General features: G+C 36.2%; 1 protein-coding gene across 23 annotated transcripts in view; it reads left to right on the top strand.

Annotated features, from left to right (window-relative positions):
- The window catches only part of dmd (dystrophin), a 330,473-nt gene that overhangs the window by 154,892 nt on the left and 153,873 nt on the right, over positions 1-21,708 (top strand). For 22 of the 23 annotated variants that reach the window (XR_010912201.1, XR_010912203.1, XR_010912202.1 and 19 more), the window contains exons 10-16: positions 4,986-5,114; positions 8,446-8,541; positions 8,659-8,757; positions 9,451-9,632; positions 11,225-11,375; positions 16,435-16,554; positions 20,233-20,334. Coding sequence is in view for 20 of the 23 variants with exons in the window: in XM_067493119.1 (XP_067349220.1) it covers positions 4,986-5,114; positions 8,446-8,541; positions 8,659-8,757; positions 9,451-9,632; positions 11,225-11,375; positions 16,435-16,554; positions 20,233-20,334 (879 nt within the window). In the remaining 3 variants the exon portion in view is untranslated. The remainder of the gene's footprint in view (positions 1-4,985; positions 5,115-8,445; positions 8,542-8,658; positions 8,758-9,450; positions 9,633-11,224; positions 11,376-16,434; positions 16,555-20,232; positions 20,335-21,708) is intronic. The other variant, XM_067493121.1, reaches the window with a different exon arrangement.

Genomic DNA, 21,708 nt, shown 5'->3' with positions numbered 1-21,708 from the left:
GCAGAGGAAAAAAATAGAATACTGAATAGAGGAAGAAGGGAGGTGTAAAATATGTAGAGGGGAGAGAAGGGGTAGAAAGGGATGAAGATGAGTGAGATGTAGCCGACAAATGGGGAGTGCAAGGAACACATCAATAAATGGCAATAAAACAAGAGATGGAGAGGAAAGGTGGATGTTTAAAAAAAGAGTTACTGACAGCAGCTATTATCTGCCTCCTTTCCCATCTGTCATCATCAAAGCGGCGCTGTCACCAACTTCTTACATCAACACAATGCTACCTCCACCTGGGGGTTAGAGAGGAAGAGCATGACAAGGTTTTCAAGAATATAGTAGGAAAAATTACAGTTTTAAGTATAAGGCAGTAGTTTAAAACTACAAATGCTAAAGTTGCCAGGAAATGTTTGTTCTGCAGGCTCGTTCGCCCCTGGCTGTCTGTTCTTACAGCTGGAAATTTGCCTAATCCCTCTGAAAGGAAAAAAATTGGAAAAAAGCACGTGGTAAAACAGAAACGGAAGAAATAATGAAAAATTATGAAAAGTAAAGAACATTGAAAGGAGAGGTGAAAGAGGACTGACATCTCAGGAAAGGAATCGGAAACAGAGAAGATTTTAGAAAAAACATCATTGGAATTTCAAAGAAACCATGAATTATAAGGTATTTGTGCAGCCAAAAGAGGGGTCAGCTACTTGCAGATCATCTGTAGTAAAGTACAGCTTGACTGCTACATTATTTGCCATATCCACTAATTATCTTCTAGTACTGCGTTAGTTACAGACTGGTCCATATGTATTTAGACTGAGTGACAGTTTTCATCATTTGGCAATTGTTTTGAAATTAAACTGCCATAATGTGTTTGAAGTGTAGACTGCCAACTTTAACTTGAGAGTTTGATCAAAAGTATTGGTTGAACTGTGTAGGAACTATACATCCTTCTATAATCATTAACTACAACTTTTGCTGGCTAAAACAAATGACACATTTCTATATTTAGTCTTATATTTATTAAACATGGAAAAGGAAGACTTTGCCTGACCTGCACTTTATATTCTTCAATTTGTTCTCTGTAAGTCATCCACACATTTATGAAGTATTCTCTTTGATAGACCATGTTAAATGTTCAGGCAGATGAGGAGTAAGGACTTAAAGGTATTAACACACCAGAAAGAAAACACACAGTGATTATTCACTTGTACTTTTTTGTCAAAAGTCCAGAGAATAGCTGAATGCAACAGGTTAACAATTTAAGTTTTGTCTTTCCCTTTAAAGGCTATTTAGCGATTACATTTACGAACTACAACACGTCGATAAATGAGCTTGAAAATGTGATGGTGGATGCGTTATTCAACTTTAAATTTAGCAAACTTAGTAAACCCCTCCCCTGACATTTACTCCTTGTTTTTTTTTGCAAATCAACTACTAGTCTACTGCATAATTAGAGGATTGCTGTTATACAGAGCTGCTACTATTTTTGACATAAATGTGACTGAGTTTAAAGCAGGATGTTAATGCGAGAATGCCTGAGAAAACAAACTGTAACTGTTGACATTTAAACATTAGCAGTCAGAATGAAAGATGAATAAGAGCTGCTCACAACTGCATCTATGTGTGACTACATTTTGCTACTGTCTGTTGCCTATTCTGTCCACATTCTCTGCACAAAAATGTCTCAAACATGTCTCTGTCTCACTGCTATTTCTTAATTATCTTCATCTTAGTTTCCATTCAAGGATTTTTTTTTAATTTTAAAGGACTGATTTGAAAACAATACAGTTTTGGCAGATTATCAGAAGGTGTCTCCCAATTTACAGTAACATAATCGTCAGAGATACAAAGCATCTATAATAGGTTACACTTAGTTAAGTACTGGACAATTTTTATATACTTGTACTTCATTCAGCTATACTACAAACCAAATAAAAACAAAGTTGAGAAAATGTATAAAACATAGATAAAAACAGAATGCAATCTCATCAACCTGTAATTAATTCACAATAAAACATATTACAACATATTAGATGTTGAAACTGAGACATTTTACCATTTTATGGAAAATATTAGCTCATTTTGAATTTGATTGCAGCAACACATCTCCAGGAAGTCTGAACGGGGCAATGTTTACAATTGTCTAGCATCTCCTCTTCTTTTAACAACTGTCTGAAAACATCTGGGAAGTAAGGAGACCAGTTGCTGGAGTTTAGAAGAGGAATGTTGTCCCATTCTTGTCCGATGCAAGAATCTAGGTTTTCAACAGTCGTGGGCCTTTGTTGCCAGACTTTTCAATTTATGATCCACCAAAGGTTTTCTATTGGTTAAAGGTCTGGACTGCAAGCAGGCAAGTTCATCACCTGGACTCTTTTCCGGCAAAGCCAAGCTGTTGTGATAGATGCAGTATGTGGTTTGGCAATGTCTTGCTGAAATATTGAAGGCCTTTACTGAAAGTTGTCTGGATGGGAGCATATGTTTCTCCAAAACCTCTGTCAACATTGAAGGTGTTTTTCCAGATGTGTAAGTTGCCCACACCATATGCACCCCCATACCATCAGAGATGCAGGCTTTTGAACTGTCCGCTGATAATAAGCTGGATCGTCCCTCTCCTCTTTAGTCCCCACGACATGGCATCCATGGTTTCCAAGAAGAATTTCAAATTTTGATTAATCTGACCACAGAACAGTTTTTCATTTAGCTTCAAACAATTTAAAATGAGCTTTGGCCCAGAAGACACCGTGGGGTTTCTGAATTGTGTTCACGTATGGGTTCTTCTTTGCATGATACTTACTTAACTTACATTTGTGGATTGCATAGTGAACTGTGTTTGCGGTGATTTCTGGAAGTTTTCCTGAGCCCACAGTGATGTCCAGTAGAGAGTTGTTCCTTTTTTACCTGAGGGTATGAAGGACATCCGGTTTTTACCTTTGGCCTTGTCCCATGCACACAGAGATTCCTTGTGATTCTCTGAATCTTTTGATGATATTATATACCATAGAGGGAGGAATCTTTAAAGTCTTCACATTTTTCTGAAATTGTTCCACAATTTTTGGCTGCAGACCTCTGCCAATCTTTACATTTAGGAGGCTCTGCCTCTCTGAAATGCTCCTCTTATGCTCTTGGCCTGTTGCCAATTAACCTAATTGGTTAGTCATAATTAGTTAGTCATAAGACTTTGCAAAGAGGATGGAAATGGCTGTAGTGAACACTTTCTTCCAGAAGAGGCAGGAACATAGGGTGACATATAAGAGCGGAGGTAGAACTACACTACATCAGGAGTGTGCCAGGAGTGTGTAGACGTTGTAATCTGAAAGAGATCAGTGACTGTAAAGTATTGGTAGGGGAGAGTGACTGGACCACTACAGCTAATTTGATCAGGGAGACAGGTAGGAGGGTACTTGGTGTGTCATCGGGAAAGAGGAAAGTGGACAAGGAGAATTGGAACGAGGAAGTTCAGGTGTGTATACAGAGAAAGAGGTTAGCTAAGAAGAAGTGGGACACTGAGAGGACTGAAGAGAATAGACAGGAGTACAGGGAAATGCAGCGTAAGGTGAAGATAGAGGTGGCAAAGGCCAAACAAAAAGAGTGAGAGGCTGCCCGAGAATTGGAGGAGAAGTGTACTGGTGCCCACTTTAAAGAACAACTTCAAGGAGGAGAAACTGTGAATATATCGGTAGAAGGATGCTGAGGTTGGAGCTGCCAGACAGGAGGTCTAGAGGAAGACCAAAGAGGAGATTTATGGATTTAGTGAGAGAGGACATGAAGTTAGTTGGTGTGAGTGAAGAGGATGCAGAGGACAGGGTTAGATGGAGGCACATAATTTGCTGTTGCGACCCCTGAAAGGGAACAGCCGAAAGGAAAAGAAGAAGTTAGTCATAATTAGTCAAATGCTCTTCCATTTGTTTTTTTATTACTTTTCCAGCCCCTGTTCCATCCTCTTGGGATGTGTTGCTGCCATCATATAAAAAATTACCCAATACTTTCCATGTAATGGTAAAATATCTCAGTTTCAATATCTGATATGTTGTTTATGTTTATGTTTATGTAAACAAATATGGGTTGATGAGTTTGCAAATCATTGCATTCAGTTTTTATTTAGGTTTTACACATTGTCCCAAAATGTTTTGAATTGGGATTGTACTTTATACTTGCACATCACTTAAATACGCAAGTTTAAACGTAGAACCCCAATTCAAAAAACCCCAATTCAAAAAACATACAAAGTTAAATCCATTATCTTGCTGTTTTATTTATTTATTTATTTTTTACAAACTACAGTACTTATTTACTTTAATTTGGTCTTCTAAACTACAACATTAAAATTTTTGAAAAATGACTGCTTAATTACATACTCTAGGCTGAAGATGTCAACTAAAAAAATCTAAAATCAACTAAAATGATCTGCTTCTGAACCTAAGCTGTAGTAAAATATCTGTCAACCACAAACTTCTAGATTTCTATATGAAGTCGAGTACATTTGTTCATTGCCATATTTCTGTATTTTCATTTTTTAAGAGCAGGAAATATGCTAGTTTGCTGAAATTAAGGTAGAAAACCTTTTGCCCAAAACTTATTTTTCTTGTAAATGTGTTTTTCGACACTCTAATGATGAAAATACAACTAATCTGTCCTTATTTTTTATATCTTCTGTTTTAAAAGTTTACCTAAAACTAATTTGATATTTGGATGGAAACAGAGCTTTTAATGCAATAATTCACATTTCTTTTTTTCCTTTTTTTGCTTCTCTTTCTTGCTTTTCTTCATCTTCAATATTCATCATCCCTGACTACTTGTATACTTCTGCCTCTTTTTCTTGCCTTTTGCATTTCTTCCACTCAACGCCTTCACTTCTGCTTCTTTTTGTTCTGTATAAATTGGCTTAGGGTCTTTTGCTGTCCATGTTTTGCTTTCTATCACTTCTTTTATTCTTTCCTTCTCTATATCTTGGCTTCTCCTAATGCCCTGCCAACTCTTTCTTCCTCTTTCTCTGTCCCTCTCAGATCACAGTGAGTGTGGCTCAGGGGCGAGTGCGGAGTCCCTCCCCTCAGCCTCGCTATAAAAGCTATGCCTACACCCAAGCTGCATATGTCAAGTCGCCCGAGCAAAAGAGGAGGCATTTTACTGATCAGGTCCGCACCAGGATTTGTCACCAAATGTCTGTCTGTGCATGGTTTGGCTTTTGTTATGTCTGCTCTTACTTGTCTGTATCATTGAAAAAAAATGTTCATCATACCATCCTAAGTCCATGATTTATTTGGAAAATTTACCTACAAAATATAAATTAAACAGGGTCAATTTCTCTAATTTTTTTGTTATATGTTCAAGAAACTGTATTATTACTTATGTTCTATATTTTCATGCTATTATTTTATGCTCTTCACTTATCCCTATAATAAGTGAAAACAAATTCAAAAATAGAATGACAAACTTGTGTTGAGAAAAATACATATGAGTATTTGGGTCACTAAGAACATTTTCTTTAGAAGTCTGTTTGTTTGTTTTTAAGCATTTAATTTTGGCTTCAAACTGATACATCTGCTTTTTTTCAGTTTCCTGGCTTTCAACTCAGAATTATGACATTTGTATTCTCAGAATCATGGCTCTTTTTTCCTTATTGTGTTCTGAGTGTAAAGTTAGAATTCTGAGTTAAAATCAGACTGACATAATATGTCAGAACTCAAACTGTTTTAGTCCCAATCCTTTCTTATACAAATACCATTTCAACAATAGATATTAAACTATGGGACTTCTGACCTGGATATTTTTTTTTACACTAAGTGCATTTTACTCACATATTGTTTTAATTGAATTTATCCATTTAAATTAGTGAATGTTACAGTAAGCTAACAAAATCTACCCTATCCGTCAAACATTGCTTCAAAACATACTACTTTAATGTATTTAAATATAATTTAGGTTAAGCTAAAAAAGGTACAAGGAATTGAAAAAGCTAGCATGACTCACTCCACCTATAAAACACCTATCAACACATGCAAATATTTATGTTAAACACATTGAATAGACTTATTATCGTGTAATCAAAAGAAGTCTAAAAACAAAATGTTTTATATATATATATTTTCTCTGTGGCAGACTAAGGAACCAATAAGGAACCTGAAACATGAGGTTTGATTGATAACATGTTCACATCATATTGTTTTGGCCAGAAGGACAGCAGTCATGTAAAATAGTTTATCAGTTTCTACATTGTACTTCTGATTTTGATTAGAAAAACTACAAAGTGTCAACAAATCTGAAGCAAACATCTTTAAACGTGCATTACATCTAGCAAACAAATCTTGTGGCAATTGACCAATAGATTGATATATTTGAGTAGATTATTGAAAATTAAATTTGTAATCATTTTCCTATTTTTAATGCAATCCTTTTGAGCTGTGGCCTTATTATCTGATATTTATCCACTTTCACTGCTAGTCATTAGGATGTCATTCCAGCATGTAATGGGCTGTAAAATGACATGTATAAATTGTAGCTTGTATACATGTTTTTGTGTATACATTGAAATGTCAACTTCAGCATTTTTAAGATGTATATTAATATAACTAATATAATATAACTCTCTACCTTGCTATTATAAACATATGTCATCTGGAGGAGTTTTGGAAGGGCATGTTGACCAAGATTATAACCTCCTTAGTATGAGCAGTACGTGGACCCTTTCTAAAGTGAAAAACAGCTTTGTAGGGTGTTATCTTGAGCCATTTTCAGCTCGAAGCAGAGAGATATAAGGGAATAGCAGACTTGAGGTTTATGCAGTTTTGTTTGAAATCAGTAAAGTCACCCCTTAACAAAAATGTGCATTTAGTGATTTGCTGATGCTGGTAGGATGATGGTTGAATTTCTTTTAAAATTGAAGACAAATTAGCTTTTTCCATTGTCTGTAGTTTTAAGCTAAGCTAATCCTCTGCCTGGTTTTACACCCATGGGAGAGGTATCAAATTATTCAAACTGTCAACCTAAACTGTTATGCCAAAGGGGTTCTGCAGCATTTCACATTTAAACTAAAAGCTGCTCTGTACATCATCACCCTCACAAACAATCTGAATTACAAGATTGTCTTTTACCTGACACTATTACAAGAGTAGCTACAGCACCCTGAAACATAGAAACAGAGCTCCTCTTGCACATTTGTTACTATTTCTTCTCTACATGTTCATAATCATTTTCAAAGCTGTCACTCTTCACTGTTTAACTAAATGTGGCCCATAATTTCCTTTGACACTGGTGGAATGTATTCAGAGAGTGTCAAATATTTAATGTACCAACTGGATACTTGACTTAACTTGACTGGGATCTGAAAGGCTTAACAAGAAGCAAAGATAGTTTGTCAGATAAGCTTTATTTCCAGTTCTTCTTCTGTTCTTTGAAATGCAGGGTGTAGAGCAGGGTGTAGAATACAAACCCCTGTCTCATCATAAATAGGTTTTTCTTTCAAGGTGGTGAGGAACATAGGTGCCGTTTGGCATCATGTGGAGTATAAAACCAAGGAATTTACTCAATTGGAAATAAATAGCATCTTTCAGGTGTAAACATTTCCATTTTTAATGACATAATTACTGATCAGGCAGAACCAAACAGCCATACATAGAGTGCTATGGCAGTCCAAAAGAATTTGAGAGCTTAACTCGTAAATACGAGTTACAGAACTACGGATCTCGTATTTACCAGTCATGTTTCTCTTAATTACAAGACACGAGACTTGGGGATCTAATAAATATGAAGATGTTTGACAACCTGTCTTAGACTAATCTTGTTTTTAGGATGTCTTCGGTATCACAGTAGTTTTGTGATAGTTTTCAATACTTGCAAAACTACGTAAAACAGACCTATCAATAATTCTGCGGATTAAGCTTTTCAAAATGTCATTTTTTATATTTATGAGATTCCTAAGTCTCGTATGTCATAATTACGAGAAACATAACTTAAATACGAGATAAGGTCTCCAATTTTTTACTTTGGTGAATGCAGTGCACCACCCTAGTGTCACTGACTAAAACTGAACATTTATCAGCACTGTGGATGGACCTTGTGTGACCTCATTACCAGAAAGGACAGAGTGAGGTGAGGAGCACAGAGCTGAGATAAAATGAGAAAAGTTGTCAGAGTCCAGGTCAGCAATGGGCACACAAAGACACATATGGCAACAGAGAGAAACCTAAAGAGAAAGAAGACAAGTTGTTAGGGTTGGACAAAGGCCACTGGTAATGGCTAACAATAACATGCCTTCCCTCATATCTCTATTTTCCACCTTTCTTTCATACGTTTTCTGCCCATCTGTCTTACCCTCGTCTTTCTACCTACCTCTTAACCCATTTTTCTGTTCTACCATTTAACCTTTAACCATTTAACCTTTCAATCCCTCTGTTTTGCCTCATATCATTTTACAACATCATGCTTCATCTCCTCCTATTATCTCCCATCCATCCCCTTTTATTCTAGCTCCTGAGTCCTGGTCATGAGGAACTGCAGAGGGGCCTAAGTCCTCTACCTCCGGGCTCCACCAGCCTGGAGAGCTATCAGGCTGCACTGGAGGAGGTAAGATGATGATAAAGAAATATTGAGTGACACTGTATTCTGTATCTTTGTCTTTTAAGTTCTTCAGTTAGTCTTATTTTTTAAAGAATGTTCTGTAAATTCAACCTGAATTTAAAGGTTTTGACATGGCTGCTGTCGGCTGAAGATGGGCTCCAGGCACAGCCAGCCATCTCCAACCATGTGGAGGAGGTGAAGGAGCAGTTTCACACACATGAGGTAAGAACTGGAGTGATGAAGTTGTGACAGCATAAATTTTTTTATTCTAATCTAACTTTTTTGTTCACATAGCATCCATTTAATACAAAGACACATTAACAAGGAAAACACAATGCTAATTCTACAATATCTTCAATATAATAATGTGCCTCTAATAATAGTTATAACAAAGAAACAAAGCTATTTACAATGAGTGTACAATCAGTACAAAAACCCAGCCAAAGAAATTTCAAAGATATAAAAAAACAGCAGCTATCAATCTGTAACAACACATCATATCCAATAGTTAGGAAAAACTGAGTAGAATGAGCCTATTTCCACTGAACTGAAGGGTCAGGCTTGAAAAGTCTGTAAAATTTGTGTGATGTTGCCCATTAGTAAACAACTTCTGCTGATTGTTGTTATCAAATATGCACTTTTTCACTGCAGCTGTTACTGCAAACTGTAACTTCACATTTCAGTAGTCAAAAAATTAATTTAAATTGTATGATTAGGTTCCTAATTTTAAAAACTGTAATTGTCATTTATTTTAGTTTCAGCTGTGGATTATTTAGCTGTCCTAAACTTGGAGAGATGATCAAAGTCTGGTTTAAATTTAACTGAAAGTGACAAATGAAGCTCTCAAAATTAAATTACTCTGTCTATTCTGCTGTGTAAACGTCTAGAATATGTGTGAAATCTGTCTCTTTCCAGGGGTACATGGTGGAACTGACCACCCACCAGGGCAGCGTGGGACGAGTCCTCCGAGCAGGCGCTGCCCTGCTAGTGGAGGGAAACCTTAGCGAGGAGGAGGACTCAGAGGTCAGGGAACAGATGAACCTCCTTAACTCCCGGTGGGAGCACCTGAGAGTGGCTAGCATGGAGAGACAGAGCAGGTATATGCATAAAAGATAAAAGAATAAAGGAATGAATTAAATCAACAAAACAATAAACTAGCCACAGTGCAGTAATCAGAACAAAAAAGTTTTTTTGAATGAACAAATTAAGAAAACAGACAAGGCCCAGTCCTTATTCATTGATTTCATGTGTTCCCTAAACTAGTGGTGATGAGAGTGACAGGGATGATTTTTCATTTTGGTATAACTTGGCAATGCTAGCATACTTTGCCTGAATATTCTTTTGGTGGACTACCAGTGATTGCAATTAGTTAGGGTTCAAGTGCCACTACATTTAACTTGCAGTGTTTGTTGGGCAGTCAAGTTGGATTTGAAAACTTTTCCCTCACATATTTCCATTATTAGAATTCTGGAACTGTGTCAGATAATTTCTGTAACCTTCCAAAACCAACAATGCAGTATTTACATAGACTTTATGCATTGATTTGCTAGTAGAGTTTAAACTTCTTTTTCTGGATTACTTTTTTATTTCTTGACTTCTGTTATTCACATCTCCCTGTTAACTACCTGAAGCTTCTTGAGAAGCTTTAACTTATATAAATATAAATGTGTTTACTGCTCATTATGATCATTCAGCAAGTTGTTTGGAACAAGGTTTTTTAAAAACTGCTAATTTAAATCAAATAATGGGTATGAAAATTATTTTAATTTCTGTAGACATTGCTGATTAGACTGTAGGCTGGGTGCAGGTAAAGTGGTGTAATAGTGAGTTGCCGGGGGAAGAGCAGGCTGAGGCCTGGGGGGAAAGACAAGGAGCCGGAGAGATGAGTGAAGCAAAGCAGGGCGGCTGGAGGTTCTGAAACAGGAGGACAAAGGGGTGAGAAACAAGCTAAGTTCAAGCTAAGCTTCAGATTCAGGTTTAAGGCTACAGCTCTCTGGTACTCTCTGGTCTGAGGTTACTGAGATGATGGCTTGTGGTGAATGATGGTGGCTTGTGGTGTCCAGGAGACCGGTATATGAGCAGCTATCGTCAAGGTGGGTGATTGGGCACAGGTGTTACTGTCACTGCAGCTCCAGGTACCATACCAGTTAATATATTTACATTTTCTTCTTTTGTTTGAAAACAAAATCGGATAAAATAAAACCTCACAAGTCCAAGATGTGGCTCATTAAAAAAAATTTTTAATATTCACACTCCACACATGACATGCACACGAAAAGACACACAAGACAGACATACAAGGCCATGAGGATTTCACATGCTTTCTTAATATTAATTTAGGTGTCCAAATGAAATTTTTACACAATGATATCAGTATATTCATTGACACAAAGAACAGCAGTCTTTCTAATTAAAGTGAATCCAATGATATTATGACACTGTACAAAATTTAATCAACTGTTGAGCTGTCTTCTTTGATAATCTTGTTGATTCAAGCAGAAAGCAGTGCAGACATCGCCCAGACTACCACATACCACTTAGAAAAGACAGAAAGGGTCTGATGTAACTGATTAGTAAATTTAAGAACAGGATAGGTGGCTTTTTTTTACCAATTAAGTCATTAGTAATCACTGCCCTTCCTAACAGTTCAATGTAATTGTCAGTTTCCAAATACTTATCTCACTCTCAGACTTCACGAAGTCCTGATGGACCTACAGCACCAGCAGTTGCAGCAACTCACAGACTGGTTGGATGTGACAGAGGCACGGATTAAGAGAATGGGAGCTCAACCACTAGGTCCTGACCTGGAGGATGTTAAGCACCAAGTGGAAGAACACAAGGTGGGCAGCTTCAGCCTTGTTCATATACATATGTTGAAAGGAAATGTTCACACATATAGTGTTACAAGAGAAAATGCTTTCAGGTTAAAGATTGTGTTTAGCAAAAACAACCATGTCTCCGGTTACCATGGCTATGTTTGATTAAGCTTACACTCTGGGAGCTTCCAGGACTGATGTATATACTGTGAAGTCGGTATATTTACATTACATTTAATTATTTTGCAGATATAATAAACAATAAATGCTTTAATGAAATTAAGATTATTAAAAGTGCACTATACAAAATTTTCCAACCACCGAGACTGTTTGAGCCTGTGGGACTGTGCCAAGTGCTCCTGTTCAGTAATTCATCTTTGCAACGTTTATATTGTTTGAAACAGTAACTAAATAAAGTAAGGACAAAATGTGCTTTAAATTGATCCACCTTAAGCTACCATTTGTTTTTTCTTTTGTTTTTTTAGATTAGATAAAAAGGTAGATGCTCAATGCTTTGCTGATGTTCGGGGACTACAAATGTATTAGTTTTGACTTTCGTGCTGCCAAATTTTCAAACATAACAATTTCCTAATGCACCAATTAATAATTTATCTAGCTAATTTGATTACTTTTAATTATTTGGAAAAAACTGTTATTATAGAAGAGGACAAAAGGAAGCCACAATAGATACAGCATACCTCTATAGGTATTTTTCCAAGATTTGTTCATCTTAAACATTTCTTTCTACAAAATCAAGCATTACAGTAGATCACGAGTAGAGTGTTCAAAAGCATAGAAGAACTACTTTATTTAATAAGAAGTCTCAGCCATCCTCTAATTTGAATCCTATTGATGTTAACTACTGTGAATACTGAATCTGAACTAAAGGCTGCTGAGAATCTTGAAGCCTGAAATTATCGTTCATGCAGCAGACAAGGGAGGTTCAGTTGTAATAATGGGCTTTGAAAAATACCGTTCCAACACTAAAAATCATCTCACTACAACAGAATGTTGTACACTGTTGCAGTCAGATACTACTAATGATATTCAAGAAACATATTGATGATTATATTGATATTGTCTTTAGGACAGACTGGATAACAGAAAAAGTACTTCCTTAAAGGTGACATTTCAATTTGTACTTTATACCTTGCTAGAAGTACATGCCTTATGGTTTTGTTCTGTGTGACTTTGATGTAGGCACAACTGTGTCAAAACCTTTATCTAAATTGTTCACATCAGTAAAAGCAGCAAGCATATGAGTGTGCTCAGTACCACTACTTTTTAATATAGAACAGCTCCTTACACATCTTCTGACATGGCAAACCTAGCCAGCTTTCACCTTTAAACAGGAAAAAATCTATTAATCTAAGATAACAATTTTACTTTATTTTGTTTTATGTTCAAACACATGAAATGGCATTAATAATCTTAAATTAGCACTTAATCCTCTGACAAGTCATCTAAACGTTTAAAGCTTTTCAGCACTTTTACTTCAGTATTATCATTGATATTGATACCGATATCGTATCATTATTACTGATAAATATTATCTTAGACAAAATACCTTTATCTGTCCTAGACAACATATACTGTGTGTGTGTGTGTGTGTGTGTATATATATATATATATATATATATATATATATATATATATATATATATATATATATATATATATATAATCAGTAAAATAATAAAAATAATCAGTATAATAATCTTTCATTTTGCCACAAATTGGGTCACTCCATTGGGATTGTGTAATTTGTCATGCCACGTACTCTTCATTGATGGTTGGGATATGACTAAATTTCACACTATGGTAACCTTTTACATATCTGGTGGTTTGTGATTTGGTAGTTTTTGTTGCAGGCTGTGGTTTTAGCCTTACAAATACAAATTGGGAAATAGAAAAAAGTAGGAACAGGATGTCACTGTAAAACTATTCAGTATATACAGTAATGCGCATAAAGTCATTCACAATATAACATTGAAATATGCTAACAATCCCACAATGTAGTGCTCCCAATAGAAATGAGAAAACTATGCAAAGAGCCGGTATTTATGACGCAACCTGACAATGGTCAGTAAGCCTCTTTAATGTCAATTGACTGCTCTATTGTCTGAACTACTTAGTGTACATTACCTTTAGAGTAGGGAATGGGTTAGTAGAGGGGGATTTCAGACAAAGTCATCTTTATATTTGGTATATACATGTTTTATACTGGTTTTATTGAGCTGTTTGGGTTATAAAAACTGAAATATTTCTTTGATTATTCTTTGACATTTTTTTACATTATATTTAGGGTTTTGGACTGTTGGTACAAAAGAAATGGGTTTAAGTCATTACTTTTATTTATAGAAACTTTTAATGGGCATTTTTGCTAATTATTGGGATTTTTATTCAGGGATTAAATGATCTGTTTATAAGGGGGAAAAAAAATCTCCACGTATGAAAGCAAGAGTTTTAGACTGTGTCAATTTGTGGATGCATTTAGAGGAAATTGTGTTTGAAGAGTGGAAGGTGTGGGAGAGTTAACCTAACTGCATCCCTTTGGACTGTGGGAGGAAAACAGAGTACCTGGAGGGCACAGAGACAACAGAGAGGTAAACTCCGCACAGAAACTCTGCACAGAAAGATTAAACTGGTGACCTTCTAGCTGTAAGGCGGCAGCACTAACCCCTCCACAGCAATGCTGCCCTAATAATTATCAATATACAGTCAAATTTATGTTTATTAAAATGTATGTTAAATTACACTACAGTATCTGCTCCTTTTCAGATTACATGGTTCTTCCTTTTAAGACCTCTACTCTTATTCAGTTTAAGCCCCTCCATCCCTCAGCTACACTGAGTAAATTTGTTTAATCAGCTGAACTTGGCTCCTCCTTTTGTAACTTTAATCGCTCTTGTCTGGCAGTTCTGGAAAGATTTGACCCTCTCACAGCTAAAGCAATCAGGAAACATATTCTTTGGGTAAATAAGCACACTGGTTACAGCTAAAGGCAATGTTGTCAGGTGAAGCTTTAATGGAAAAGTGCCAGTCTAAATGTATTTCACTTACAGCTCAAGGAGCTGATGTCATCTTACAATAAAGCTGTCAGGACTGGCAAAACTTTTCTAAAATAATTTCTAATTCCCACAACTGCAAAACCTTGCTCATATTGCTCCTCTAGAACCAGCTCTTCAAAAACATTTTCCTGTGAAAAGTTATGTTCTTTTTGAGGGAGTAAAAACAAAATCCTAAGGTCACGTCTACTTGTGAAGACGTGCTATTTTGTCTCCTTCTGCATACAGACAATACACAATAAAGCCAATAAAATAAAAATTATTGTAGTGCAGTTGCCCTTAATTATTGCACTGAAGTATAAAATATTAGATGTTGTACTTCTCAGCCTGATATTTAAACTAAAATTTGAAGCCCATCATCAAGCCTGACTAAACCATCCCCCAGAAAGTTCCTGTTTGCTGCTCATATGGAGAAAATTATAAGACAGCACATTAAGCCAAACTTAGTATCTCTTTGGCTTCCTGTTGGCTTTAGGAATATAGTTGAAAGTTCTTTGCATACACAAACTGACTTTTAACTAATTTGTAAGAAACTTCTTCAAACTTCTTTTTACAGTATAGCTAAAGGAGTTAAGTTTCTTTCGTGTCTGTTGCATGAAAACACTTTACAATTGATTTAATACATTGCTCTACAAATACTGGGTGTAAGGCTTTGTTATCAATCATCTGAGCTCTCTGACATGTTACACTATTTTCTTTCCCTAAACTAACATGCCTTTGTACTCCCTTTAATACCTATAACAAGTGGATACATCCTGCCATGTTTCACCTGCATCCAGTGGTTCAGCCATGGATGTTTTTGGAGTACTGGATAGTGAATTAAGGCATGGCTCCCAATCTATCCCACAAAGGTTGCTCAGAGGTGCATTGGCCAAAAATCCTCATTCTTCCAGATTCCAGTCCGAACAATTACGGAAAAAATATTCATTTTACTGTGTTTTTGTCCCCCGTTGTCCTTCACCAATTAAGTAAATAAGGATAAAATGATTCTAAAGATCATCTAGACTTTCAAATGATACTACATTGAATTGATGAAAAAATAATACTCTATAAATAACACAATGCTCAAAAAAGATTTTCATGCTTGTTTTCAGCTAACAGCATGGTAGCTAACAACATGTTATGGCTTTAACACACCAAGCCAACAGCTGGCCGTTGGTGCCTGTTGCCTTGTTTTTGCTGAGTGTCCTGCACTATCAGCATTAGTTGGACCTATGGTGACAGCCTTTTCTATCATGTTGACTGGCGCCACCTGTTAGTAAAAAAGTCCACTACAATTGACAGTTCATCAGTAAATCAGTGCGTAAGAACACCAGGAAAATTTATGACTTATTATTAGATATATCTTTCATTAGAAATAGTGATAAATAATGTGGTGAGTGAGAGTTAAGTTAGTAAGCAAAGACTACTTTGCTTTCGCTATTTTTTGCTTCCACTGAAAATGCATGCTACTCCATGCTACTGCATGCTGTCCATTGAAGCTCGCCCCAGTTGGTCTTCTACACCTCTACATACTTTGACATTTGCTTGTTGTGTCATAGGCCCTTAGGATAATAAGCATGTCTAACTGGCATTGTAACAACCTTTTAACATCAAACACAGGTACCTGAGGAGAAAGCTGAATATTTTGGCATTTTTGGAAGAAAATGTAAAGAAATTAAAACCCTTCAAAATGTGCCCAAATTCAGAACACTATTAGAATTCAAATAATACAAATAGAAGTTTACATAAATGAAGCAAGCACACCAATAAATGTAGTTGTAACAATGTTTATGACTTCAAAAGCGCACTTTGTATTTGTAGTAATAGCCATAAATGTTTGTCACCTGGTGTTGAGGGAATGTGGAAAACTGTGGTTTTACAGGAAACCTAAAATGTTTAACAGGATTTTTTTTCCAGCCACATTTAATCATAATCTCATTTATATTCTAATTTATGTATTTATAGTTTTAGTATTTACATGTATTTATTCATGTCTTTCCGAATATGTGTGTGTGTGTGTGTGTGTGTTTCAGCTCCTGCAGGAAGACCTGGAACTGGAGCAGGTGAGGGTGAACTCTCTGACCCACATGGTGGTGGTGGTTGAAGAGAACAGTGGAGACAGTACCACAGCTGCCTTGGAGAGCAAACTGCAGGTATTAGCTCACACAACTCAACCACTAAAATGTGTGTTAAACTAACACATACACTTTTCTGATAAAACAGTAACAATTGGAACTAGTTGGCTAATTGTCCCTTTTCTTTGAGTTTCTGCCCTCATTCCTTCAGCCAGTCTCTCAGCATGAGTGGGCTCTGCAGACTCTACCATGGTTTCTCAGGGAAAACAGAATGAACAAGAGATAGTTTTGTCTTTGGTGTTGTGCAGTAATTAGACCTTGCCAGTGAGTAAACTTGTTCTCTTTCTGTGTGTGTTGTAGTTTTTTGCAGTATTAGTATATATGTTATCATCACACAGAATCCAGCCAGGAGCCTGACTTTGCTGCCTGTTTGTGTGGTTAATTCTCCACACTTGTCTTAGCCTCTGATATATGGGCTTTAGCTCTCCTTAGCTCTCCATACACTGCAAAGAAATAAAGTAAAATCTATTACTGTTGTTGTTGTTGTAATAGTTTTCCAAAGCTTTCTAATGCATTTGACGCAATTGGAGTATGGCCCCTGTGATAAACCATTGTCTCTCTGTGTCATGTCAAAACTGACAATATCTGGTCGTAGACAACTCAAGTGTAATCAGTAAAGAAGCTTTAACATCCAGGATGTTTTTGAGGGTTTTATTATCTTGCAAGAGAGAAGTACATCGACAGAGTTTCTAATCTTCATCCTATGCAGTTCTAAACTTCATACATCACAAATTAGTTTTATAACCTTCTGCTGCTGGGCAGAACATTCTCCACCCTCAGGCTACCGCCCCCAGCCCTTTTCTCCTTTTATGGAAACCTTTTCCCTTTTCAGCACTTTAATATGCACCTGTGACCAAGGAGTGACAAAACATGTATACGAGACAAAGTTTGAACAACATTTTAAACATCCTTCAAAAGTACACTGAGTACAAGTTGTCATTCTAACTAGGTAAAATGCTAAGAGTAAAATGCAATCATTTAATCATACTTGATTTTCCATCACACACTGTCACTGTCTTTGTCCAGTGTTCACTTGGTGGAAGGTGACTTATTCTGAAATTGATTTGGCGAACTGTTGACACTGTGGAAGAACAGTAATGAACAAGTAATCCAGCATCTGTAGTGCTCCCTGCAGGGCAGGTATTCTCTAGTTGAGCCTTTGACTTGCTGCAAAGAGAGCAATTATTTATTTATTTAGTTTTATTAAAAAAAAACTCCCTTTACCAGCTGAGCTACAGGTGAATTAAAGATATTGGCAGAAAATTGCTGGAATTTCTTTTATGCTTTAGAACATGTCTGCAAAATCTGTCTGAGGGGGTTCCACTTCCTAATGATTTGGATCTGTTGAATTTCTGTGCTTAATAACTAAGATTCATTTGGTGTTTTTTGTTGGTTGAAACTTCCCGGAACAGCAGACGGTCACTCCTCATGAGTACTTGAGTCACAAAGACCCCTGGGCAATGTTTAAGAAACATAAGTCTTCTTTTGCAGTGTTTTAATATTAATGTTCATCAGAAGAACATTGAACAACAATGGTGTAGATGGCACAGTTGTAAGATGGAAGCAACTCCTCTCTGAAATTAACATTATGTATCAGTATCATGATACTAAGAATACTAGGATATTAAGAATTGTTTACCACACATAGACATTCAAGATATTATTTACAAAAATCTCCAACCACTGGCTATCAAAAACTGAAATTGTTAATTTGTTTTATTTTAACCTCACACGGTGGTAAATTTCATCATTGTTACATGGTTTCATCAATTCCTATAAAACTTGCCATAACGTGCTCATGAACTTGTAAGTTCTGTTCAGTCATGTTATTCAGGGCTGAATGGAAATTAAATTTATTAAAAACTTAACATTGTAAATACTGAGTAAACAACAATATTTGTTATTATTCTTCTTCTTGTTATTATTATTGTTGTTGTTGTTTTTGTACACACCAAGACAGACACAAAATGTGGGTTTGAAAGAGATAAAGTGGAATTTTAATTAGATGTTAGAATTACATGTTAGAAATCTCAGCGGGGATTCAATGCGGTTTTCTTGCTTCCAGAACACAAACCAGAAGTTTGTGTTTTACTTCTTTGTTTAGGAAACACTCTCATTAAACATCTGTACTTATTTTTGTTTGTGGAGTTACAATGGTGTCCCACAGACAAAAAAACAAAGGTGTCTTTAAAAAATATATTCCAGTAATGTGGGAGAACAGTTGTGTGTTTGCCCAACCCCTGACAGGTTAATCTAGCCATGTTTGCAAAAAACAGGACTTTAACTACAGCCTCAGTTACAAATGAAGATTGTTCTGTAGCATGTGCTGTAGATTGGGTTGCATATTCTGCCATTTCAACTGTGATGCAGAAATGACAAACATTTTTCATCTTTGGAAAATCCAATCTGTTCAATCTTCAGGGAAGGTGCGAGTGAGAGAGCCAAAGTAGATTTGGGCAAATCTGGTGGTATATACAAACAGGATATGAAGAAATTTGGATAATTCTATGCCACTAAAACTCTTCCTTGGGGATATAAATGTTTGAGAAGCTGTGAATCAAAATAAGCTCCTCTATACTGAAAATAGATTAGCTGAAAGTTAGAATCTCTCCCGCATCCGACTTAGTCAGAAACTCCAACAAAAGTAATTTGCACAGTTATATTAATGACATGGTACTGCTGTAAGTATATTGAATTATTTACATCGTCATATTGTGCAATTACAATGCAGAACAAAACATCAGTTGCATTCAAAGTATGATTACATTTAAAATCCTTAGTATCATTAATATTTTAATGCAACTTCTTGTTTGACTTTCTGTTTAAAGGCTGCTTGTTTAAATGGTCTGGATTCTTGCACTGCACTTCATTACTAAATACAAGATAACATAGTTAAATAGATGAGAGAGAACATTGTGTGCTGGAATGTAAAAATGCAAATAGAAGGTGCCTTCCCTGGTTCTCCCCACTGTTGAGCTGTCACTTGATTAATTACAGGCTATTCATCTTAAGATTAACCTGCTGTGCCTTTCTCTCCCCGCATCTTTACCAACTTGCTTGTCTCCTCGTTACTGTGACGACTTAGTTCAGTGGACATACTGTGGGTTTTGTCTTTGCCAGTGAAATGGAACAGAACAGTGACTCTCCCACTTTGCTCAGCTAACAACTAGCTGTCAATATGCCAATACAATGGAGTCTGGAGAAATAAAGTTAGTGTCTGTATGTCAGTACTCCCACGTACATTGTATAAACTGTGTTGGTTGTAGGTTGCCCAAATCTGGAAAAAGCAATGGAAACATTAGCATTCTAGTCAGAGGAGAATAATAGAAACTAATAAGGGTCATAAGGATTTGAATCTTATAAAAAACTGAATAATTCATGTTTAAATTAAAAATACAGCTGAATGTACGGGATTGAATATTTTATTTTGGAAGGTAAAGTGAGTCATCCATTTTTTTTCAAGGTTGATGGTTTAATTTTCAGCTCCTCCTGGCCACATATCAGCATTTCATGGCCTTCCACAATTGTGATCAGCTCCATCAAGCTGCATTTTGTCAGATAAAAAAATAAAACTGCCAGATGAGGCAATGTGATGAATCTGCCATTCCAACAGGGGAAGTTTTGGTGTTAATGTAGATATTAATATATTATTTATATATAATTTGTGTGTGCGTGTGTGTTTGCACGCATGTGCAGGTTCTTGGTGACCGCTGGGCAGCCATTTGTAGATGGACAGAAGAACGCTGGATTTTGCTTCAGGAGATTTTACTGAAATGGCAGCACTTCACTAATGAACAGGTATGAGCAAGTTCATATATGTATGTTTGTGTGTGATTGTGTTGGGGTGAAGCTGATGCAGGATCACAGCCGTACAGGATCACTGCATGTATAATGAACATAGATTATCCAGATTCTGCAGCAATAGGAGATTTTGTAAGCTGAAACATGATGTTAGAGCAGCAATATTTTTAATATTTACATGGGTCTGTGTGCTACATCACATAGTTAAATATATGTAATTTCATTAAATACAACCAAAACAAGACAGAACCCTTTTGTCAGTTGTAAAAGAGTCTGGGTCAGATAAGCAGCTTTTTGAAGCTTTATACAGGACCAAAACCAAGTGATGACCCCTTCACTTTTTGAAATCTTTAATGAAAATATCAAAACCCAAAATCTCTCCTTCTCTAAAGTATTGAGACCCTTTGGTCTAAAACATGAATTGAGTCAGTTTAGTGCCACCTGTGATTCGATTCTCCGGTCTTCTGCATCCCAGCCTAATGCAATGCAATTCAAACATAGACCAAATAGTCTATTAATGTCACACATGAAGTAAGTCGTGAGTATAAAAAAATACATATAAATGGGGGTGAGCAGCAATTAAGTTAGAGCAAACCCGAGCTGACCAATCTACACTGCCTGACCTTGCTTTTCTCAAGTTATTTTCTACACTATAGATTACACTCCACAACTCTGTCTAACTCTGACTTACATACTGTTTTTCTTTTTTTTTTTATCAGAAACCACTCTTATGTTCTCTGTCTTTTATCAGCATCAGTTGATATTTTTTGCCTCTGTAAAGGAAATTAAATGTGTCATGATATCTGAGTTGCTCATGTTCTGTGCTTGATAACACATGGATTATATACAATAAACTGATCTCATTTAATTAAAGTCCCAAAACTAGATTGCAAAGTCACCATTTATTTATTGTGTGATTTACTGAGTACATCAGAAATAAAATTTAATGTCTAAACACAAATGTGACTATACCTTTTTATCATTTAGAGCCAAAAATGTGTGATTACTCAGTTACACAGATAAGTACAGAGTGATGGTAAAATAATCTCTCTTCTGTGTTTTATAATGAGGAAAGGGCTCCAAGTCATCCATAAGAACAAATTTGATTTGATTAATTATTCAAAACACCAGGAAGTACATTGAATTCAATTTTCCCCATTCTCTGGCTAAATGCTTGTTCAAGTACCACCCGAAGCCTTGGTTGCAAATGAATCGTTTTTGTGCTGATAACAGAAAATATTTAGTGTAATCCTCAGCAGAAGGGAACAAACAATAGGCTGCTTTTTAGAGGCCTAAGGAGGATTGTGCAGTTGAGAGCTGTAGGAGACAAGAGCACCACCTTCCACATGATAAGAGTTTTGTCACCTCATG

The sequence above is a fragment of the Channa argus genome, chromosome 23 (assembly GCF_033026475.1).
Source record: "Channa argus isolate prfri chromosome 23, Channa argus male v1.0, whole genome shotgun sequence".
Classification (NCBI taxonomy): domain Eukaryota; kingdom Metazoa; phylum Chordata; class Actinopteri; order Anabantiformes; family Channidae; genus Channa; species Channa argus.
This window is presented reverse-complemented; position numbering and strand designations above follow the sequence as displayed.